Genomic DNA, 17,713 nt, shown 5'->3' with positions numbered 1-17,713 from the left:
GTAATTTTTCACGTCCCTGACTCCACTGAGTCCCCACTCACCCCTCACTCCCTCACTCTCCCATGAAAATGCCCAGTCACCTCTGTACGAATCAAAGTTGAACTCAATTCCCCTTGATCTCATTGCCCCACTACATATAGTATATTACTGATTAAGATCTGTCCTGACCACTTTAGCACCCAGCTTTGCTTATCTTTGACATCAGGTGTGATGAGACTGGCATTGGCTAGACAACATGTATGCCATGCTCACAGCCCATGGGCACTTCCTTTCCCATGTGTAAGGCCATGAGTGATGGATGGGTCTGGCTCCGGAGTTCGGTCCAAACCACTAGAGTGATGTAGCAGGATCACCCAGACCCTCTCAGGAAGCTGAGTGGGGGGAATATGCAGAGAGTTGAGAAGCAGCAGAAGCAAAAAGAGGCAGGGACAGTGGAATTAACAAGCTGTGCTGGACATGAGACACTAGAGTGAAGACATGAACCCCAGTCCTGAAGCCCCCAGAACTGCCTGGGATTCTGAAAGAACTTCCCCTTCCAGGCTCTGCAAGGCCCGCTTGTATTATGAGCCCCAGTCTTCCAGTCTTCCCAGGTGTCCTTACCATATGACCCCATTACGTGAAGTGACCCAGTGAGTCTCTGGTCCTTGCTACCAAAAGTGCCCAAAGAGAGCACCTGTGAGTCCCACACACCCATCTGAAAGCTGCTTAGCTACTTGCCTCTTCTGCGCTCGGTGGATTGGGGAATTCGGATGGAGGAAAACATGGTGGTGGGGATCCCTGTGGGAGGCACCAGGGGAGAGGGGAAGGAGGCTGGCTCGGGACTCAGGAACAGGGTCTAAGTCCTGGCTCCACTATACAACCAGATAGGACCCCTCTACACTCACCCTCTTCTTAAAATGGGTAAAATGGTGATGGTTGGGAGCAGTCGCACACGTCAAAGACTTGGCACACCACGGGCACCCATTACTGTGAGCTCCAACCCCGGTCAGCCAGCACTTCGCCCAGAAACATGTGCGTCAGCTCTGAGACGTCTTCATGAGTTGCTGAGTTTGGCTCGGATACCAGTAGCCCCATCAGGGGTGTATCCTTGAAAGTCTCATTGCAAAGCCAGCCTGCTGCCTGTGGAGCGGGAGCAAGGGGGGGGCTCATCCCTCCAATTGGATTAATCTCCTCCTAACTTCCTCTGCTCTCCCCAGGGCTCAGTTCCTGGCTTCTTAGCATATTAGGGGAGGGGGACAGGGGCGTCAGCAGAAGACTGGCTCCTGCTGTCAGCAAGTTTCTGCTCACTAATGCAAGCTGGATGTGATTCGTTAGGCAAGGCCACTCCGGAATGGTCCAGGAATGTGAAGCCAGGGCTGAGGCCACTCTGGGGCTCCCAGCACATATCTAACATGTGGGGATTCTTTTCGAAAAAACAAATAGCTTTGCTCTCTTTGCCTTGTAAATGTAGATGTAGGAAAAGCAAGGTCTTAGACAAAGCAGGCTGGGTCTGCTCCAGATTCCCCTGCTTTGGCGTTGAATGCCTGAGCCCCAGAGCTGGAAGGGACGCTGGATGTTGGCCTTGAATCCCCCCTCCCACTTCAAATACAGGATTCCTCTCCACTCTGTACCAGGCCTGACAGCTGCTCATTCTGCCTCTGGGGATGGAAGGGAACTTGACAGTATCTCTTGGGAATCCATTCCAGGATTTTAAAACCAACATCTGGTTTCACTCACAGGGCGCTGGCATCTCTGGAGGGCTCCAGTGTTTTTTTCATCCAATTACTTCCTACCTTATTTTACTCTATTTGCTTTGGGTTTCAGGGTTATAATTGGGGGGCGAGATGCAGAATATCTTCCTCTTTCTCCAGCATCTGGTGGGAGCACAGCCGAGGGAGTGGCTGCATTACTCAGCCTCTCAGTGGGTCCGGGAGGACAGCTTAATGACCAGTAGCTACCATCTCGGAACTGGTTTCCAGGGTTGGGGCAGCCTTAGAACTACCCACTGCCTATGGGGCTTGTCTGCACCTGGCTCAGAGCCGCCCCAAACCTAGCACAACAAAGGCAGGTCCTGGGTGCCGCCCGGGAGAGATTTCAAGTCAAGGGTGGACGGTGAAGGGAACTCACGTACACTCAGTCCCCACGACATGTCAGGCCCCGTGCAGAGTTCTCATGCCCACCCTCGCTCATTTACTCTTCACAATAGCTCCATGAGTTAGGCATTATGACCCTCACTTAACAGAGGAGAAATGGGCCCACAGAAGGCAAATAACTTGCCTAAGGTCACACAGCTGCTCTGAGGTGGAGCCAGGGAGAGCAAAGGCCTTTCATTTGCAAACCACAGAGCCAACTGTCAGGCTGAACACTTCAGACGAATATTTAATAACAGCCCACGCCATATGTAAAGTACCTTTCATCTATCTCCCAGCAGCCCCCTGGGTCTGTAGGAATTCGTGTCTTTAGGAGTAAGGGAAAGAGCCTGGGACTTAAAGCAGTGGTTCTTGGCTCTGGGCTTCATGTAAGAATCACCGGGGTGCTTCAAAATCTACCAGCGGGGAATCGGGGGAGGGACATTTTTGAACAGTTGGCAGGTAGTGGAAATGCCCAGCCAGGGCTAGAAGCACTGTGGGAGAGGATGGATCTGGGATCAAGCCTGGGCTACACGACTTCACAGTAGTCAGGTCACCTCCTCCAGGAGGGCCTCCCTGACCTGTGGCCCCCATATGCGCTTCCCACAGATGAGAAATAGTCCAGCACCGCTCCCTTGGCCAGCCCGCATGCCCCACCACTGGAAGCTCCCAGGAAGTGACAGGCATTCAGCATCCTTGTGGTTCCCAGTCGCAGTCCCACTTGCAGGCAGAGACCTAGCACATTGCCATCAACAAACGGTACTGAATAAGTGAGTGGATGAATGAATGGTTGAGGGGCTCTAGGAACAGAACTGATCCCTAAATACCCCAGAACCTGCTTGGTTGTGCATCAGGAGGGCCCAAAAGCCCAGTGAACTTTGCTTCTCAAGAGAAGAGAGGGGGAGGAACCCAGCATAATACTGAAACCTCATAGCTCCTTTAGGTGTATTTATCCTGCCTTCTAAGCCCTGCCAAAGCAAAACAAGTCGAAAGAAAGGAGGTTGTGGAGAATAGAAATAAACACATGGGGCTGGGAAAATAGGCTCTGATTCTCTGCAGCTGCAGAGTAGAGACCTGGTGATAATCTAGACCAGCTGCCCTTTAAGGAAGTTGAACTTTTCTTCTCCTGTGAAGAAAGAACTCCCCATGCCCCCAGCCAGCCTGCAGTGCAAGGGCTCTGTGCCTGCCTAGACGGGGCACTGCTCTTTCCCCTGACATCCACAGGAAATGGGGTCTGTATGGGAAGGACAGGAGTCATCCCACAAGCCTAAGGAATTTCCGGCCAGGCAGGAAAAGCGATGCTGGAGGGCATCGCTTTTAAAATGTGGTCAGGCCTGCAGGTGCACTTTATAAAATGCTATTTCCTAATGGCAATCCGCTCTAAATGTGGTGATTTATGCCTCTTCAAAGAACTTTTGTTAGCCGGTCTTATTTGATCTTGGCAGTCCTCCTCTAGGGTGGTGGGCGTGATACCCATTTTACAGATGAGAAAGCGGAGACTCAGAGAAGGAAAGTGACTTTCTTAAGGTCACAGGACAAAGTGGCCACATCTGGGTCTCCAGCCCCACAGGCCACTGTGCTGTGTCTTTCATTGGGGGTCACATGGGGGTACTCGGGACTTTACTGGACAGAAGGAATAGCAGAAGTATCTCCCAATTATCACTGTACTTTTTATGCTGGATTTTTTTCTTAACTGTTGACTCTCCCACTGGTCTCCCCATGCATATTCCTCGGAAACCAGGAGTTTGTCTTGGCTGACTTTGTTCCTCTAATGCCCTAGCCGCGGTCGCCTGGCTCCTAGCAGGTGTTCAATGAAAATGGGTCTGATCAAATAATAAACGAAACACTTTCCCTGCCCAGTCCTGAAGCAGAGGCTCACCCCATCCCAGTGGGAGGATGTCGCTAATGCCCAGAAGCTCTGCTTGGAGCTGGATTTGTAGGAATTTTCTGGGCGGCCTGGGTAGAGAGGTGAGTCCTTTGCCTTGCTTTTGCTCCTGGGCCTCTCAAAGGGCAGGGAGGGGTCATAGGGGGTCAACAGGCCTTTAGGACTAGAAAGAAATGCTGTAGAGCCAGGAGAAAGGCCACGATCCTGAACCCTCATTTTGTCACGGGTAGAGCTGAGAGGAGGTGCTGATGTTTACACAGTAACCCTCTAAAGCCTTCACGGACCATTGCCTTAGCTCTAGGGCTCATGACCAAGACCAGCGGCCTTTCCTAAGAAGGCTCTTTCACACCCTTTGGCTTCGTTCACCGCGTCCCCGCCCTTCCCTGTTTCCTCCCTCTTGGTACTGCTCTCTTCCAAGTTCAAGGTCCGAGACCCCTGGCTGGGATGCTTCCCCATCTGCATATTCTAAACCCTTGAAGACATACCTGCTTGTATACTGGGTCCACCACTTTCTAGCTCTCTGACCTTGGGCAAGTAATTTAACCTCTCAGAGTAGTTTCCTCATCTGTTTTAATGGGATAATGACACATACTTTAAAGAGTTCTGAAATATAAGGAGCTCAGGGACCGGGATGGTCAGTTCTCAGTAAATAGTACTGAGCTCAGTATAATTCCCAAGGATGGTGCCGGCCACTGCAGCAAAGGACTGGCCCAGCCTTTGAGTCGGTGAAGCATCAGCCGTGAGCTCCCCCGACCAGGGCATCCACAAGACCTCCCGGGACGTCCACAGGCTTTGCCTACTCTTTGTTCCATCAGAATTCCACAATGGCACTCTTTAGAAGAGCGGCTGAAATCCAGCGCTAGGGGAAGTAAGTCCATCTAGACCACTGTTTCCAAGTACACCCCGAGGGGCTTTTCGACGGGCAAAGGACTCGAGAGGAAGTGGGGCCATGAAGTTAATGCAGTGGCAGCTAACTCTGATCCAGTTACATCAAAAAGACACGGCAGCGGGGACCTCCTGGATTTCATCTAGTGCCTGTAGCACGTTTACCACCCAACCTAAAACGAGTGAGTGCAGGGTCACGGGGATTACAAACAATTCCTGAGCCGGTTGAGTTGCTTTCTCAGTAAACAGTTCAATCATTCCTGGTTTTAACGTACGTCTCAAAACTTTCCTCGTACAAAACCCACATCAAAGGCCAAAACTTCAATTCTTCAGTGGTTCCAAGGCGTTGTTTTTGTAGAAAATGCCTCTCTCACCCTCGATCTGAGGTTCGTATTCCTACAAGTTTTCTTTAGGGCAGATCCCAGAAACCGACGCCTGTTGGCCAGGGAGTCAAGGATGTTGTGGTCCTGCGGGCTCCCGGGGGGATGGGCTGAGCAGTGCCAGCTGAGCGTGGGGCATGCGAGACGCGCAGACGGTGCTGACACGCTCCCTGGATCACTCATCATAAAAAGGACAGGTGCTTAGGGGACAGACTGGATACCTCCACCTACAAGAGTAATACCCACCAGCCTAGCAGTTAAAAGGAGCAGACTCCAGCTGCGCCGCTCCAGCGCTTGGACACTCACTTTCGACATAAACGCCAAACACTGGCTTGTTCATTTTTCTCCCCCTGGCCCTCAGCGGGCTCCTGCGTCTGTTCACTCAGCATCTATGTATCTAGAGTACAAATACTGGCGGGCCTGTTAAGGACCTCCTAGCATCCTCTGCTACTCGGGGACAGCGTGGATTCTCCAAGGGGGCTGCGTTGCTCCGGGGCCCAAGCTGCAGCTCTTCTCTCTCCGTTTTACAAGCCGGTAGTGTCCGTGGATCTTAGACAGCGCACCTCCCCTACCACATTCTCCCACTTCGCTCCCTGGCTTCTTAAAGGAGCCAGCCCTTGTGTTTTTCCAGGCCTTCCTGGATCTATTTGAAGCCATAGAACCCAAGGGCCGCTTGGGTTCAACGGAACTGAGCTGCTTTCTGGGCAGAGCGATTTGAAGCTCTCCTGGAAGGGGTCACTAGGAAGCTTTCAGGAAAAGTCACTGGATTGGTTTTTGGAAGGCTTAAGGTAGACTCTTGGCAAAGCGGGGCCCGATCCCATCCTTCGCACAGAACAGGAGAGAAAAGAGGAAATTGTGGCTGCAGAGGCTCAGCGAGTGGCCTCAGGGCCACACGGCCGGGTCTGGAGGGGACTCGGATCTCAGCACTGCTGCTCCACAGCCCGCCCGTCCCCTCTTCTTCTCAGGAAACGGGGGTTTCTGAAAAACAGGTCTTTCTCAAAGCAGAGCAGCTCAACCAAGAGCAGGCGGAGAGGCAGCGGGGGAGCCCGGCCCTGAACGAGGACCTTCCCGTCGGGGGAAGGGCCAGCCGGCCAGGTGCCGGCTTTGGCTGAGGGGCTGAGGGCCATCAGGGATGCCTGGGGCTCCATTGTCACGGCCTGGGTCCTGGCTCTAGCCTGGTTCTCCGCTTGGCCGGTCACCTCCCACTGTTGCCATGTCACACCCTGCTTAGAGCCCCTCTGGGTCGCCCAGAGACCAAGTCTGCATTCCTGCGCACAGATCCCTGAATACCCCTCTGGCCTTAGTTTTTGCTTCTTGCTCCGCAAACCTCTGCTCTACCAAACGCTTCGGGTTTATCAGACAGTGCTCTGCCGTTTCACGCGCAGTTCTCTTTCCCTGGAATTTCTTCACCTTCTCCAGGCACCGGCTGGACACCTACTTGCCTGTCAAGACTTGGGTCAAAGACACCTCATTGAGTGACTCCCTTTGTGTATTCGCCTCCTAAAACCCTCACCATGCTCTCCTAGGATTGTCACCTGCCAGCCTGGGAGCTCCTCAAGGTGAGGCCAGGCCTTCCTCATCTGGGCTCCCCAGCCTTCAGCCACAGCCTGATCTCCAGCGAAGCCTCCATGAATGTTTGCTAAGTAAGTGAATAACCGACGCTCTCTCGCCTAAATGTTTCCTTCCTGCCACACATGTACCTTTTCTCTATGACAAAAGTGAGGGCGGCCCCCTCACCTTCTCTTGCCTTGGCCCCCTTCCACAGCCAGCTCCGTGCTGTGCCGGCCGGGTTTCTGATCCGCGGGCTTCAGGCCCTGCCCCTGCTCAGCTTTCATCTGGTGCCCAGTGTTCCCCATTTTCCACATCCTTGTGCTCATTTCTCCCTCTGGGGTGTCCCCCACTCTGCTCCAGCCAGCACAGGAGACAGTGTTTGCTGTGGGACAATTTTTCTCCGTGAGTCTTGTGTGTCTGTGTATTTTCAGTCACCAGACATAAGCGTAGGGGGAGAAACATTTAAAAACCACTTTTCCATCCCCACCCACCCTGTGATGTTTGCATCTGTCAGAGATTCGCTCTGTGAGGATAAAAGAAGGGACGAAGGAAGGCACAATCGCTTAGTCACGAAGAACGCGAAACGCCCACGAGGGGGGAGGCTTCACTGGCAGAGGCAGAGACCCCCATCCCTGGAGTGAAAACTTTAGTCTGGCCTATCCCAGAGCCACCAAGGCAGGGGAGGCAGTTAAGGCTTGGTGAAAGAGAGAGCGAACTCTGAGACGGGGAAAAGTCTCTCAAAAGTAACTGAGCATCTAAAAAATACAGCAAACGAGTGAATATAACAAACAAGAAGCAGTCTCAATGATATAGAGAACAAACTAGTGGTTGCCAGTGGGGAGAGGGAAGGGGGAGAGGCAATACAGGGATAGAGGGTGAAAAGGTATTAGGTATAAAATGGGCTACAGGGGGCTTCCCTGGTGGCGCAGTGGTTGAGAATCCACCTGCCAATGCAGGGGACATGGGTTCGAGCTCTGGTCCGGGAAGATCCCACACGCCGTGGAGCAACTAAGCCCGTGCACCACAACTACTGAGCCTGCGCTCTAGAGCCCACAAGCCACAGCTACTGAGCCCGCGAGCCACAACTACTGAAGCCCACGCGCCTAGAGCCCGTGCTCCACAACAAAGAGAAGCCACCGCAATGAGAGGCCTGCGCAACTCAACAAAGAGTAGCCCCCGCTCGCGGCAACTAGAGAAAGCCCGCGTGCAGCAAAGAAGACCCAACGCAGCCAAAAATAAATAAATAAATTTATAAAAAAAAAAAAAGGGCTACAGGGATGTATTGTACAGCATGGGGAACAGAGCCAATCTTTTGTGATCACTGTAAATGGGGGATAACCTTTAAACATTGTGAATTGCTTTGTTGTACACCTATAACTTATATGCTGTTTTATATCAACTATACTGCAATTAAAAAATAAATTTAAAAAAAGGGAGCATTGCTAAGGAAGACATTAGCGCTTTCATATTAAACCCACTAAGGATGGTGGCCCATGAGGACCCCATGCTGACGCCCACGTCAAAGGCCAGAGAGAATAAAAGAGTAAAAGATAATCCAGGATGGTAGCAGGACTGGAGGTAGGCTCCAGCGTGGACAGACCCGATCTGCCTCCTGGCTCTGCCCCTGATGAACGCCGGTGGCTCTGGGCGGGTTCCTTATCCTCTACCCTCAGCCTCCTGATCTCTCGAACAGGGCCATCATCATGCCTCCTGAATAGGAAGGACTGGAGAAGTAAGTGAAATGTCAGGCACAGAGACTTTACTCCCCAGAGTACCAGGTACAAGCTGGTGAGAAGTCTTGTGTGAGCGCTTAGCTTTTCTTGGAAGTGTGGTTTACTTTTAAACCATGTTGTTGCTGGGGCATTAAAGTTGTATAAGGAATAAGATGTACACGCAGTTGAGTTACTAAAGAAATATCATTATACATAAAAGGTCCAGTAGCTCTGTCTCTCAGGCCTGAAAGAATGCTATCTTCTGGTGCTCAAACAGGTCCCCTGGGGCACCCAGTGCCACCAATTCTAGGGACAGGGATGGGCGGAAGGGAATTCACAGACTCCAAAGGACGGTCTTTGCCTCCCTTATTCTCAAACAGAGATAGAAGGAATTTCGTGGCAGTCCAGTGGTTAGGACTCCACGCTTCCACTGCAGGGGGCACGAGTTCGATCTCTCGTGTCGGGTAATTAAGATCCTGCATGCCACGCGGCGCACCCCCCTCCCCCAAAATGAGTACCTGTTAAAACAGAGATAGAGACAGCTCAGTAGCAATGGAAATAAAAAAAAAAAAACCTGTCTAGAAACCACCATCCTGATCATTTATTTTGAGCTTATACTGCGTGCTGGGGTGCCCACTGGTTCCCCTCCCCGCCAAACACACACAAACCTATTTCCCTAAGTGTTGAAAACACACACAAGGTGTTAAACATTTTTTCAAGTTTTCTGAGATGCAACTGATAGCTATCAACAAGCACTGGCTTGGAATTTACCCCTGGGTCATTCTGCATACTTTTTTCCATGTGAAACCAAATTGAGGAAACGTATTTAAACAATCTGAATTTATATCCTGCTTGAAATTCACGCTGTGGGACTTAAACAAGACTGGATCCTTTACCCACCCCTTAGCTGCAAAAATACTATTTATTTTTCTTGCAAATGGACCATATATGAGGGTAAAACAAATGTCTTTCTGTCTTGAGATGTGTATATGTAACTTTTTTTTTTTCCTGGCAAAACGCTCAAAAGCCAAACATCTAACAGAATGACTGATATCACCCTTGCCTGAAACAAACAACAACAAAAACCCTTTACCTCCTATATAGCACAGGGAACTCAATACTCTGTAATGGCCTATATGGGGAAAGAATCTAAAAAAGAGTGGATATACATATATGTGTAACTGATTCACTTTGCTGTACCCCTGAAACTAACACAACGTTGTAAATTAACTAGACTCCAATAAAAATGAAAAACAAACAAACACCTTTACTTCTCATCAAGCAGAAATCAACAGCTCTGTATTCTAGCCCCAATTTGGCCATGACCTAGCCGGGGGACTGTGGGAATTCTCTCCAGCTCTCTGTTCAGAGGACCGTTCAGTGGGCTCAAGGGTGGGAGAGGAGTTGGTTTGAAACGCCATCCAAACCCTGTGACTCTAAAACCCTATGACTCCAGGCCAAAACATGGGTAAACAATTACAAGATCTTGTTCTCAAAAAGTTTAATATTTACTTAAAACAGGGTTGCTGAGAAGTCTTTTCTGTAATGCCCTCTTCAAAGAAAAACCCATAATTTCCAATTCTGACCTGAGGCGGGGGTCTTTGTCGTTTTTCTCATCAATCCCTTTAATGTAGTAACATCCCCACCTGCTGGAGCTTTATGCTTTCGCTGCTAAAGGTGGGAGGTGTTTGGTAAAGGTTCCAGGCCTTAGGTGCAAGCTGGGCTCCCAGAGGAGGATGCCTCCTCCACTATATCCTTTTTTGAAGGAGGGTGGAGCCCTGCGCTGAGAACTCCTTCTTCCCACCCATTGGATCTCACGGTGGGGCTGCCCTGGGCCCAGGGAATGACTAAGAACCCCCCAGAAGCGGGCACTCAGCCTGGGTCAGAATTTCCACACTTTTCTGAAAGATGATCCCTGGCTCCCTCTTCAGAACCTCAGTCCCAGGGATCCAGTGAAGGCCTCTGGGACCAGAGTTCCTTAGAAACCTAACCAGGAGTCTGACTACCGTGTGGGTTTGGCATAAGCAGAGGCAGGCCAGAGGGTGGAGGCCATGGGAAGGCCCAGGTCTCAGCCCTGAATTGCTTCAGCGGCCCTCCTTCAGCCTTAGGCCCTTCCATCCATATCTCCAAGTGGAGGCATCTCTAGGGGGTTTAAGGAGCCCAACCCTCCTCTTCAAGACCAGGGGCCTGAGCTCTCATTCCAGAATCAGAGAAGGCTGAGGCCTGGGTTTTCCGTCCAGTCTCTGCCTTGGGTGTCTCCTCTCCCCATTCTAGGTCTCTGCGAGTGGGAGATGGATGCATGGCCGTCCAGCCTGGTGGTTCTGCGATCCCCATATGTGTCCCTTGTGCCTCCCACGCTGTGTACAGCCGCCCGTCGATGGGGCCGTCCCTGTCCCCACTTTCCAGCTCCATCACCAATGGAGACATTTTGGGGTCTTGTGAGGGGGCTGTTACAGCATCTTCAGGGCAGTCCGCGAGGAGGGCCATCCAGAGCTGACACGGGCCTCTTGCGGTGCAGTCAATAGGCTCCAGGGTCAAGTGGATTAGCTGCCCTTCCCCAGGCTCCCCACCCGTGCCTGGGGGAGCGCCCCCAGGTGGCTCAGCTCCCACCCCCAGCATCCCCCACCCCCCCCAGCCACGCACACACAGCGCCCCTAGCCTCAGAGCCCAATCCCAGTGCAAAGCCCACCCAGCTGAGCCCACAGAGGCAAGGTAAACAGTGACGCGAGCATCCCTGGGGTGCATGGCGACTAACCACCATCACTCTTCCAGGCTCGGCTGGCTCAGACCACACCATCCCGAGTCAGCTGGAGAACAGCTGTCAGAGAGTCCTGACAAGCACCCCTGGGTACGCGGGCAGTGTTTCTGATTCCCCTCTCAGAGGTTACCTTTCCACAGTCCCTCCCTTCCTGCCAGCCCGTCAGGAGTTATTTATTTCCCACAGCGAAATGCCACTGTCCTTCTCGGCTGCCTTGGCAGCATTCCGTCAGAAGCAATCAACCAATGCAGCAGAAGGCAGCATTCAGGAGTCAGAACTATCACAGACATCCTAGATCGGATCTAGACCCCCTTCCTTTGCCTTCGACATTTTCTTTTGGCTCCTGCAGCGTCCCGCAGATCTCATCTAGCCGGGTCGCTCCCAGTTAAGCCCTTGGCTATCCTTGGAAGGGACTCTCCGTAATGCTAGACAGACTGCGAAGCACATAGACTGCTTTGTGGATTACAGCATCTAAGGTAAGGTGGGCATGTGGAGTCCAGGGTAGACACAGGCGTACCTCCTCCTCAGGTACACCCATCACTTTAGAGCGACAGAGAGCTGCCACCTACACTTTTCCTGTTTGATCCTTAATCACTGCCCCGGGAAAGCAAAGGGTAGAGGAAGTAGGAGGTAAGTTAAAGTTTCAGGGACCTTGGAGAAGGGCATTATTCAACAGCAAGGTCTCCTGGTCCTGCATGGCTGGGATGGAAATGTCATTTTAAGGACCCACTGAAACCGAAGATCAGCCTTCGAGAAGCCCTCAATCTGGGTCCAAAGTGTGCATCCACAGGGGTATCTGTCCCTTGCCCCAGGCCCAGCCTTCTTAGGCAGCCCCACACCAGGGCCCAGATGCCCTGGAAGTGGGTAAACTGCTTGAGCGTTCACCCAGATGGCAGCATTTCAGAGCCCAACAGATACTCTATGGTGGTATTTTTTTGAGTCTTGGCTAGGAGACTCTATTCACTGAAACTTGGCTGGGAGGCTCGCTCTTTTCTGGCGCTCTCTCCAAGGTTCTACATGTAGCCCTTTGTGGGGGAAGTAAACCCTGGAAAAGAGCGTCATAACTAGATAAGCTGGCTTCCCTTGTAAACATTTTAGGAAGGACCCTCGTTGGAAAGACGCCCATTCCTGGCCTCGGTGGTCTTCCAGATAATGAGATTTCCAGCACCACTGCTCAGTTAGTGGCAGAGGAGGAAAACAAACAGGATTCTGCTTCGCCTCTACACTTTTCCCCATGAGGTCTTGCTGAATTTTAACAAGGTCAGTAACTGAATTTTAGCAAGCATCTCCAATGATGTAAGTCTGTCTAAATTGGTGTATTACATAGGATAATAATAACAAACACTTACTGAGTCCTAACCACGTGTCCTAACCACCTGTTACATGGATTAACTCATTTAATTCTCTACAATGACTCTATGACATAAGAATGCTTCTTCTCCCCATTCTATAGATGAGAAAACTGAGGCACACATTACATAGTGAGGCGGCCGGAAGGGAGCCCACGCAGTCTGCCTCCAGTCCCTCCCACACAACCACTGGGTTTATACCATGTCTGGAAATGTGGCCTGTGCCCCTGGGGTATAATTCTCTCTTGCTGGATCAACTGAGCCCTGGAGTGAACAGGGAGCTCCTTTGACACTGGAGCCCCAGCCTCCAGCCACCGAAACTTGGGTTGCTTGGGCAACAGCTACACCTGTGCTGACACAGAATCCAGTGACCCCAACAGAATTTCCTTACTGGCATCCCCTGTTCTGTCTCCTTTCTCTCCTTTCTCTCCTTTTGGGCCTCGGTCACCTGAAACAGAGGAGGAAAACGGGCATTAGAAATGGAAATAAATCCTAATTGTAAATAAAGTCTTACCTGCAGGAAACATTAACCCAAGACCAGAGAAATCCTCAGGGAGGAGCCCGCAGCCCTGGAGGGCATGCATGGCTGAAAGGGTAAGAGCTTGGGCCAATTATGTTGCCTACTCTGGTCCCCCTTGGAAGCAGGGTGGGTGGGCACCAAGCAGAGAAGTTTCATTCCCTCCTAACTAAAGCACAGAGGAGCAGCGCAGCACAGACTAAAGGAGTACATGGTATCCCACAGGAAGAAGACAAAGCAAAGATATTCCTATTAAACAGCCAAAGTTTCAGAAGTCCAAATCCAAGGTTGTTCTAATAAGCACGGAAAGAGAAAAGGGGGGGAGGGTCTTCAGTTACAAAGGGAGACACATAGGTTCTATGTCAGGCAGATTTATCAGTGGAGGAGGCTATAAAACACGGGGGAGAGTTTCCAGGGAATTGTGGAATTTCCTTCCCAGGATATGGTTAAAACAACACAGCTTTTTTCTCAGCTAGCATCCCACTCTACAAAGAAGTAGAAGGGTCCTGACACCACTCAAGGGGACATTAAAATGACCAGGGAATTCCATCCAATTGCCTCCAGAAAGATATCTGCAAATCAAAAGCTTATGGCATATTCTCTCATGAAAAAAAAGCAAGCCAGCAAGTTCCAGGGAAGGATGCCTCATGTGTTCCAAGTTTTGAAAAAAACAAAAGCAAACATATATGTAAATATGAATGTGCTTGGAAAAGGGTCTGGCAGGATGTGCTCCAAAGTGTTTACAGCAGTTATTCTGAAGAATAAGCCCTTAAGAGACCTAGGGGGAAGGCACTCACTTTTTACTTTATACTTTATACATTTCTGTATTGTTAAATTGTTTTCAATAAGCATGTGCTGCTTTTGTAATGTGTTTTAAAATCGATTTTTTTAAATGTGGATCATAAAAGGAAGGAAAACCTCAGTCTGTTTAATCACCAACCAGAAAGTAGAATAAAAGTTCCCAGTGATCCTAGATTAAGAGGTCATCCTAGATGTGGGGTGGGAATGATTAATAGTACTTTTCTTTTTCTTAGTTTTCATTTTAACAAGTGAGAGAGCCTGGGGAAAGAGTATCCGAGTTCCTCTTTTTCTTCTGCAGTGGTGCTAAGAGGTCTGGACACTCTTGAAATGAACGTGGAAAGACGGGACTGACTCTAAAGTGGGATTCCCTGAAAATGAACAAGATGACTATTAATGGGAAGGAAAAGAAAGTCAGAAGAAACACTATTGGCAATGGAAATCTGAGGACTGATTAAAGTTTTAAATATTTGGGGAATAAAAAGAATATGAGGAACTGTGAGGAATCTGGCAGTATTGGGGGGAGGAGGCCATCCTGGGTCTGTGTTTCTCCTGCAAGCCCGCTCTCCTGGCCTGGCTTCCTCTGGTTACATCACTGAGCTGCAACCAATAGTAACACTCCCTTGTATTTCTACAGCGCTTTGGAGTTTACCGTGTTTTCACTCATATACGTTCCACGTAATCCTCGTGACAGCCCTGTGAAATATGGTATCACGAGGCTTGTTAGTTTGGGAATGAGGAAACTGACGCTTAATGGTAATTCCCTGGGCAGTCCGGTGGTTAGGACACGCGCTTCCACTGCAGGGGGTGCGAGTTCCATCCCTGGTCGGGGGAGCTAAGATCCCGCAAGCCCTGCGGTGCAGCCAAAAAGAAAAAAAAGAAAAGAAAAGAAAACAAACTGATGCCTAATGAGATTAAGTGACTTGCTCAAGGTCACTCAGCTTGTCAGTGGAAGAACTAGAATTTGAACCCGGTCCACACTCCAGTGCCCACATTGGTGCGCGGGGGCTGGCGGTGAGCGAGGGTGAGCTGAGATGCGTTGTTACCTTTGAACCCACGCATGCCCATTGGTCCCATGGCTCCCAGCTTCCCTTCGTCGCCCTTGGGGCCGGGCAGTCCTGGGGTCCCTCTCTCCCCTGGCAGACCTGGGGAGACAAGAAAGTTTTGGAGCCTCAGACTCAGAACTGGAAGGGCCCCCAGAGGCCATCGTCTGGCTCAGTCACAGACCTCAACCATGCATCCTCCTGCTATCCCTGCTTCCTGATTCTTCTGAGTTAAAGATGCTACAAAGGCAGTGTCCAAAAGGTCAGCACAAACCCTCCCCGTCAGCACCTTTTATCCAGTGAGGCTGAACCCCTCCCCCCGAAAGGTCCAATTCTATTGTGAGTGATGGTGGAGGTGCCAACCTCATTCGGAAGCTGTCCCTGTACCTCTAGCTTTGCTAGAGGTTTAGACTTGCAAAATTTTTTGGAGCCTTTTGAACATGGCAGGCACTGTTCTGGGTGCTTTCCATTACGTATCTTATTTAATCCTCCCCATAAACTGAGGTATTATTTCACCTGTGTTACCAATGAGAAAACGGAGGCCCAGAGAGGTTAGGTAACCTGCCCATGGTCACACAGCAGAGAGCGCTGGAGGCAGGGTCCTATCCCTGCTTGGTCGGCTTCATCTCAGCTGGATGAAAAGGGCTTACTGGTACTTGGGGTAGGAGGAAGATTAAATCACTCCCCATCCTATGTAAGAGAAAACCAGCAAGGTCCCTTCCTTGTGGTAAACACAGGGAAGCGTAGAGCAGGGGAAGGTAGGCTGAAGAGGAGGCAGGAAGTCTGCAAGCTCAGTAACTGGGGCAGACAGGCTGCTGTCACATCAGTCCCCAGGGCTCCTGGCCACAAGGCCCCGTGGCACTGGCTGCACGTCATCATGGAAAGCCGGAGTCAACAAGTGGTTTCGCCCAGTGAGGCCTCGGCCCTGGAGGTCTGACCTAAGCCCACAGTTATCTCTGCAAAGCAGGGCACTCTAATTAACTAATTAATTTTACTTTCCTGCTTCGAATGTTAGTTGGTTTCCTTTGGCCTTTTTCTATGACACGGAGAAATCTGTCTCGCACTTACGATTCCTCCGCCGTAAACATCAAACGGCTGGAAGAGGATGGGGGCCCCAAGAGGGTGATAGCGCCTCAGACGAGGGCTTGATTTATTTTTTTCCCTAACGCAACATTCCTGGAGCCCAACAGCCCTGCTGCCACGGCATTCTGTGTCTCCTGCAGGATATGCCCAGGAATCCTGCATCCTGTCACTGACTAAGGCAGAAAAGGAGGTTCCACAGCTCTGGGAGCCCCTGGGCATCCTTGATTCTGAGTTTAGGGAGCTGTGCTGAGAGGTGGAGGCCAGGCCGTGGGTTCTGCCTCAACCAGCCTCTGCCTCTTCTCCTGTTCTCAGCCTCCTTAGAGACTTAGGAAGGGGGTGGTTTGGAGGTATAATTCCTGACATAAATAAGCCGACACCTTTCCCCTGATAAACCTCCCCTTTTCTTACATCACTTAGAAGACTCTACACTCCCTCAGAAGAACGCTGCTCACAGCAGAGGCTCGGGAATGGACAGGCTGGGATGCAAAATTTGGTAAAGTAACAGAACGGGAACTCCTGAGACGAGGCATTTAAGACGAACACACCCTTTCCAGAAGGCCCCAAAGTACCCTCCCTGCCAGCTCTTGGACCCTCCGGGCTGTCACTAGTGCATGTAGCAGGGTGGAGACGGCATGAGAGGGCAGGTATCTACTGACCGGGGCAGGTTCTGCAGGAGGTAGGGGGTCAGGGGCTGGGGACTCAGGAAACACTGAGGGGACACAGCATACTTGATGGGTTGCTCTGGATCAGGGGACACCCTCAATACCTTCCAATGGCCCTGGTCACAGGGACCCTGGCTGCTGGGGTGGGGAGTGGCTTCAAGGAGTTGCGAGCCTCGTGTGTACCCTTCTTCTTCAGGTCCTGGTACTCTCTATGGAAAAAGATTTGCTCCATCCTACTGTTATACCAATAACCTCTTAGTCTCTTAACAGAACAGGGCATCTGAAGCTGAGTTGATTGGGCACTGTCCCAGGAGCCCCATCACCGATCCCAAAGAGAAAATAGAGGGTCAGGGATGGATAGCAGAGCCCCTTCCCTTCCTGGTATGTCCAGTGCCCTCCCAGGGGCCTCCCCATTACCTCGAAGTCCAGGTAATCCAGGGGTTCCAGGCTTGCCTTCTTTCCCTTCATCCCCCTGATCGCCTTTGGGGCCCGGTGGTCCTGAAAGGGTTGCAAACAGCACTAAGGTTAGAGGATGGCTTTCTGGAGTAGGTCACCTGTGGAGGAAACTCCCTCCTAAAAAGAGGAAGGGTCAGCATTATGCTTTATGCTTTGGATAAACACAGGGCTCCATCTAGTCCAGCCGTGTGTGTGCGTGTGTGTGTGTGTGTGTGTGTGTGTGTGTGTGTGTGCTTGCACTGGGGAGGTAGGAATCAGGGAAAGCTTCCCGGAAGAAGTAACATCCAAAGTGAAATTGCAAGGAGGAACAGAAGGCGGCTAAGTAAAGAGAGGAGTGGGAGTGTGTTATGGACTGAATGTCTATGGCTCCCCTAACCCAACACCAAATGCATATGTTGAAGCCCTAACGTCCAACGTGCTGGTATTGGAGATGGGGCCTTTTTGGGAGATGATTAGGTTTAGATGAAGTCATGAGAGTGGGGCCCCCATGATGGGATTAGCGCCCTTCTAAGAAGAGACCCCAGAG

At 51.0% G+C, this 17,713-nt stretch overlaps 1 protein-coding gene across 5 annotated transcripts in view; it reads right to left on the bottom strand.

Annotated features, from left to right (window-relative positions):
* The window catches only part of SCARA5 (scavenger receptor class A member 5), a 118,656-nt gene that overhangs the window by 22,175 nt on the left and 78,768 nt on the right, over window positions 1–17,713 (bottom strand). For 4 of the 5 annotated variants that reach the window (XM_073805788.1, XM_004317511.4, XM_073805789.1 and 1 more), the window contains exons 5-7: window positions 17,149–17,229; window positions 14,990–15,088; window positions 13,020–13,076 (exon numbers count right to left, since the gene is read on the bottom strand). In XM_073805788.1, coding sequence (XP_073661889.1) covers window positions 13,020–13,076; window positions 14,990–15,088; window positions 17,149–17,229 — 237 coding nt within the window. Of the gene's footprint in view, window positions 1–8,013; window positions 8,534–13,019; window positions 13,077–14,989; window positions 15,089–17,148; window positions 17,230–17,713 lie in introns of those variants that run through there. The other variant, XM_073805790.1, reaches the window with a different exon arrangement.

This window comes from Tursiops truncatus, chromosome 6 (assembly GCF_011762595.2).
Source record: "Tursiops truncatus isolate mTurTru1 chromosome 6, mTurTru1.mat.Y, whole genome shotgun sequence".
NCBI lineage: Eukaryota > Metazoa > Chordata > Mammalia > Artiodactyla > Delphinidae > Tursiops > Tursiops truncatus.
Note: the sequence above shows the minus strand (reverse complement) of the source record. Positions and strands in the feature narration are given on the sequence as shown.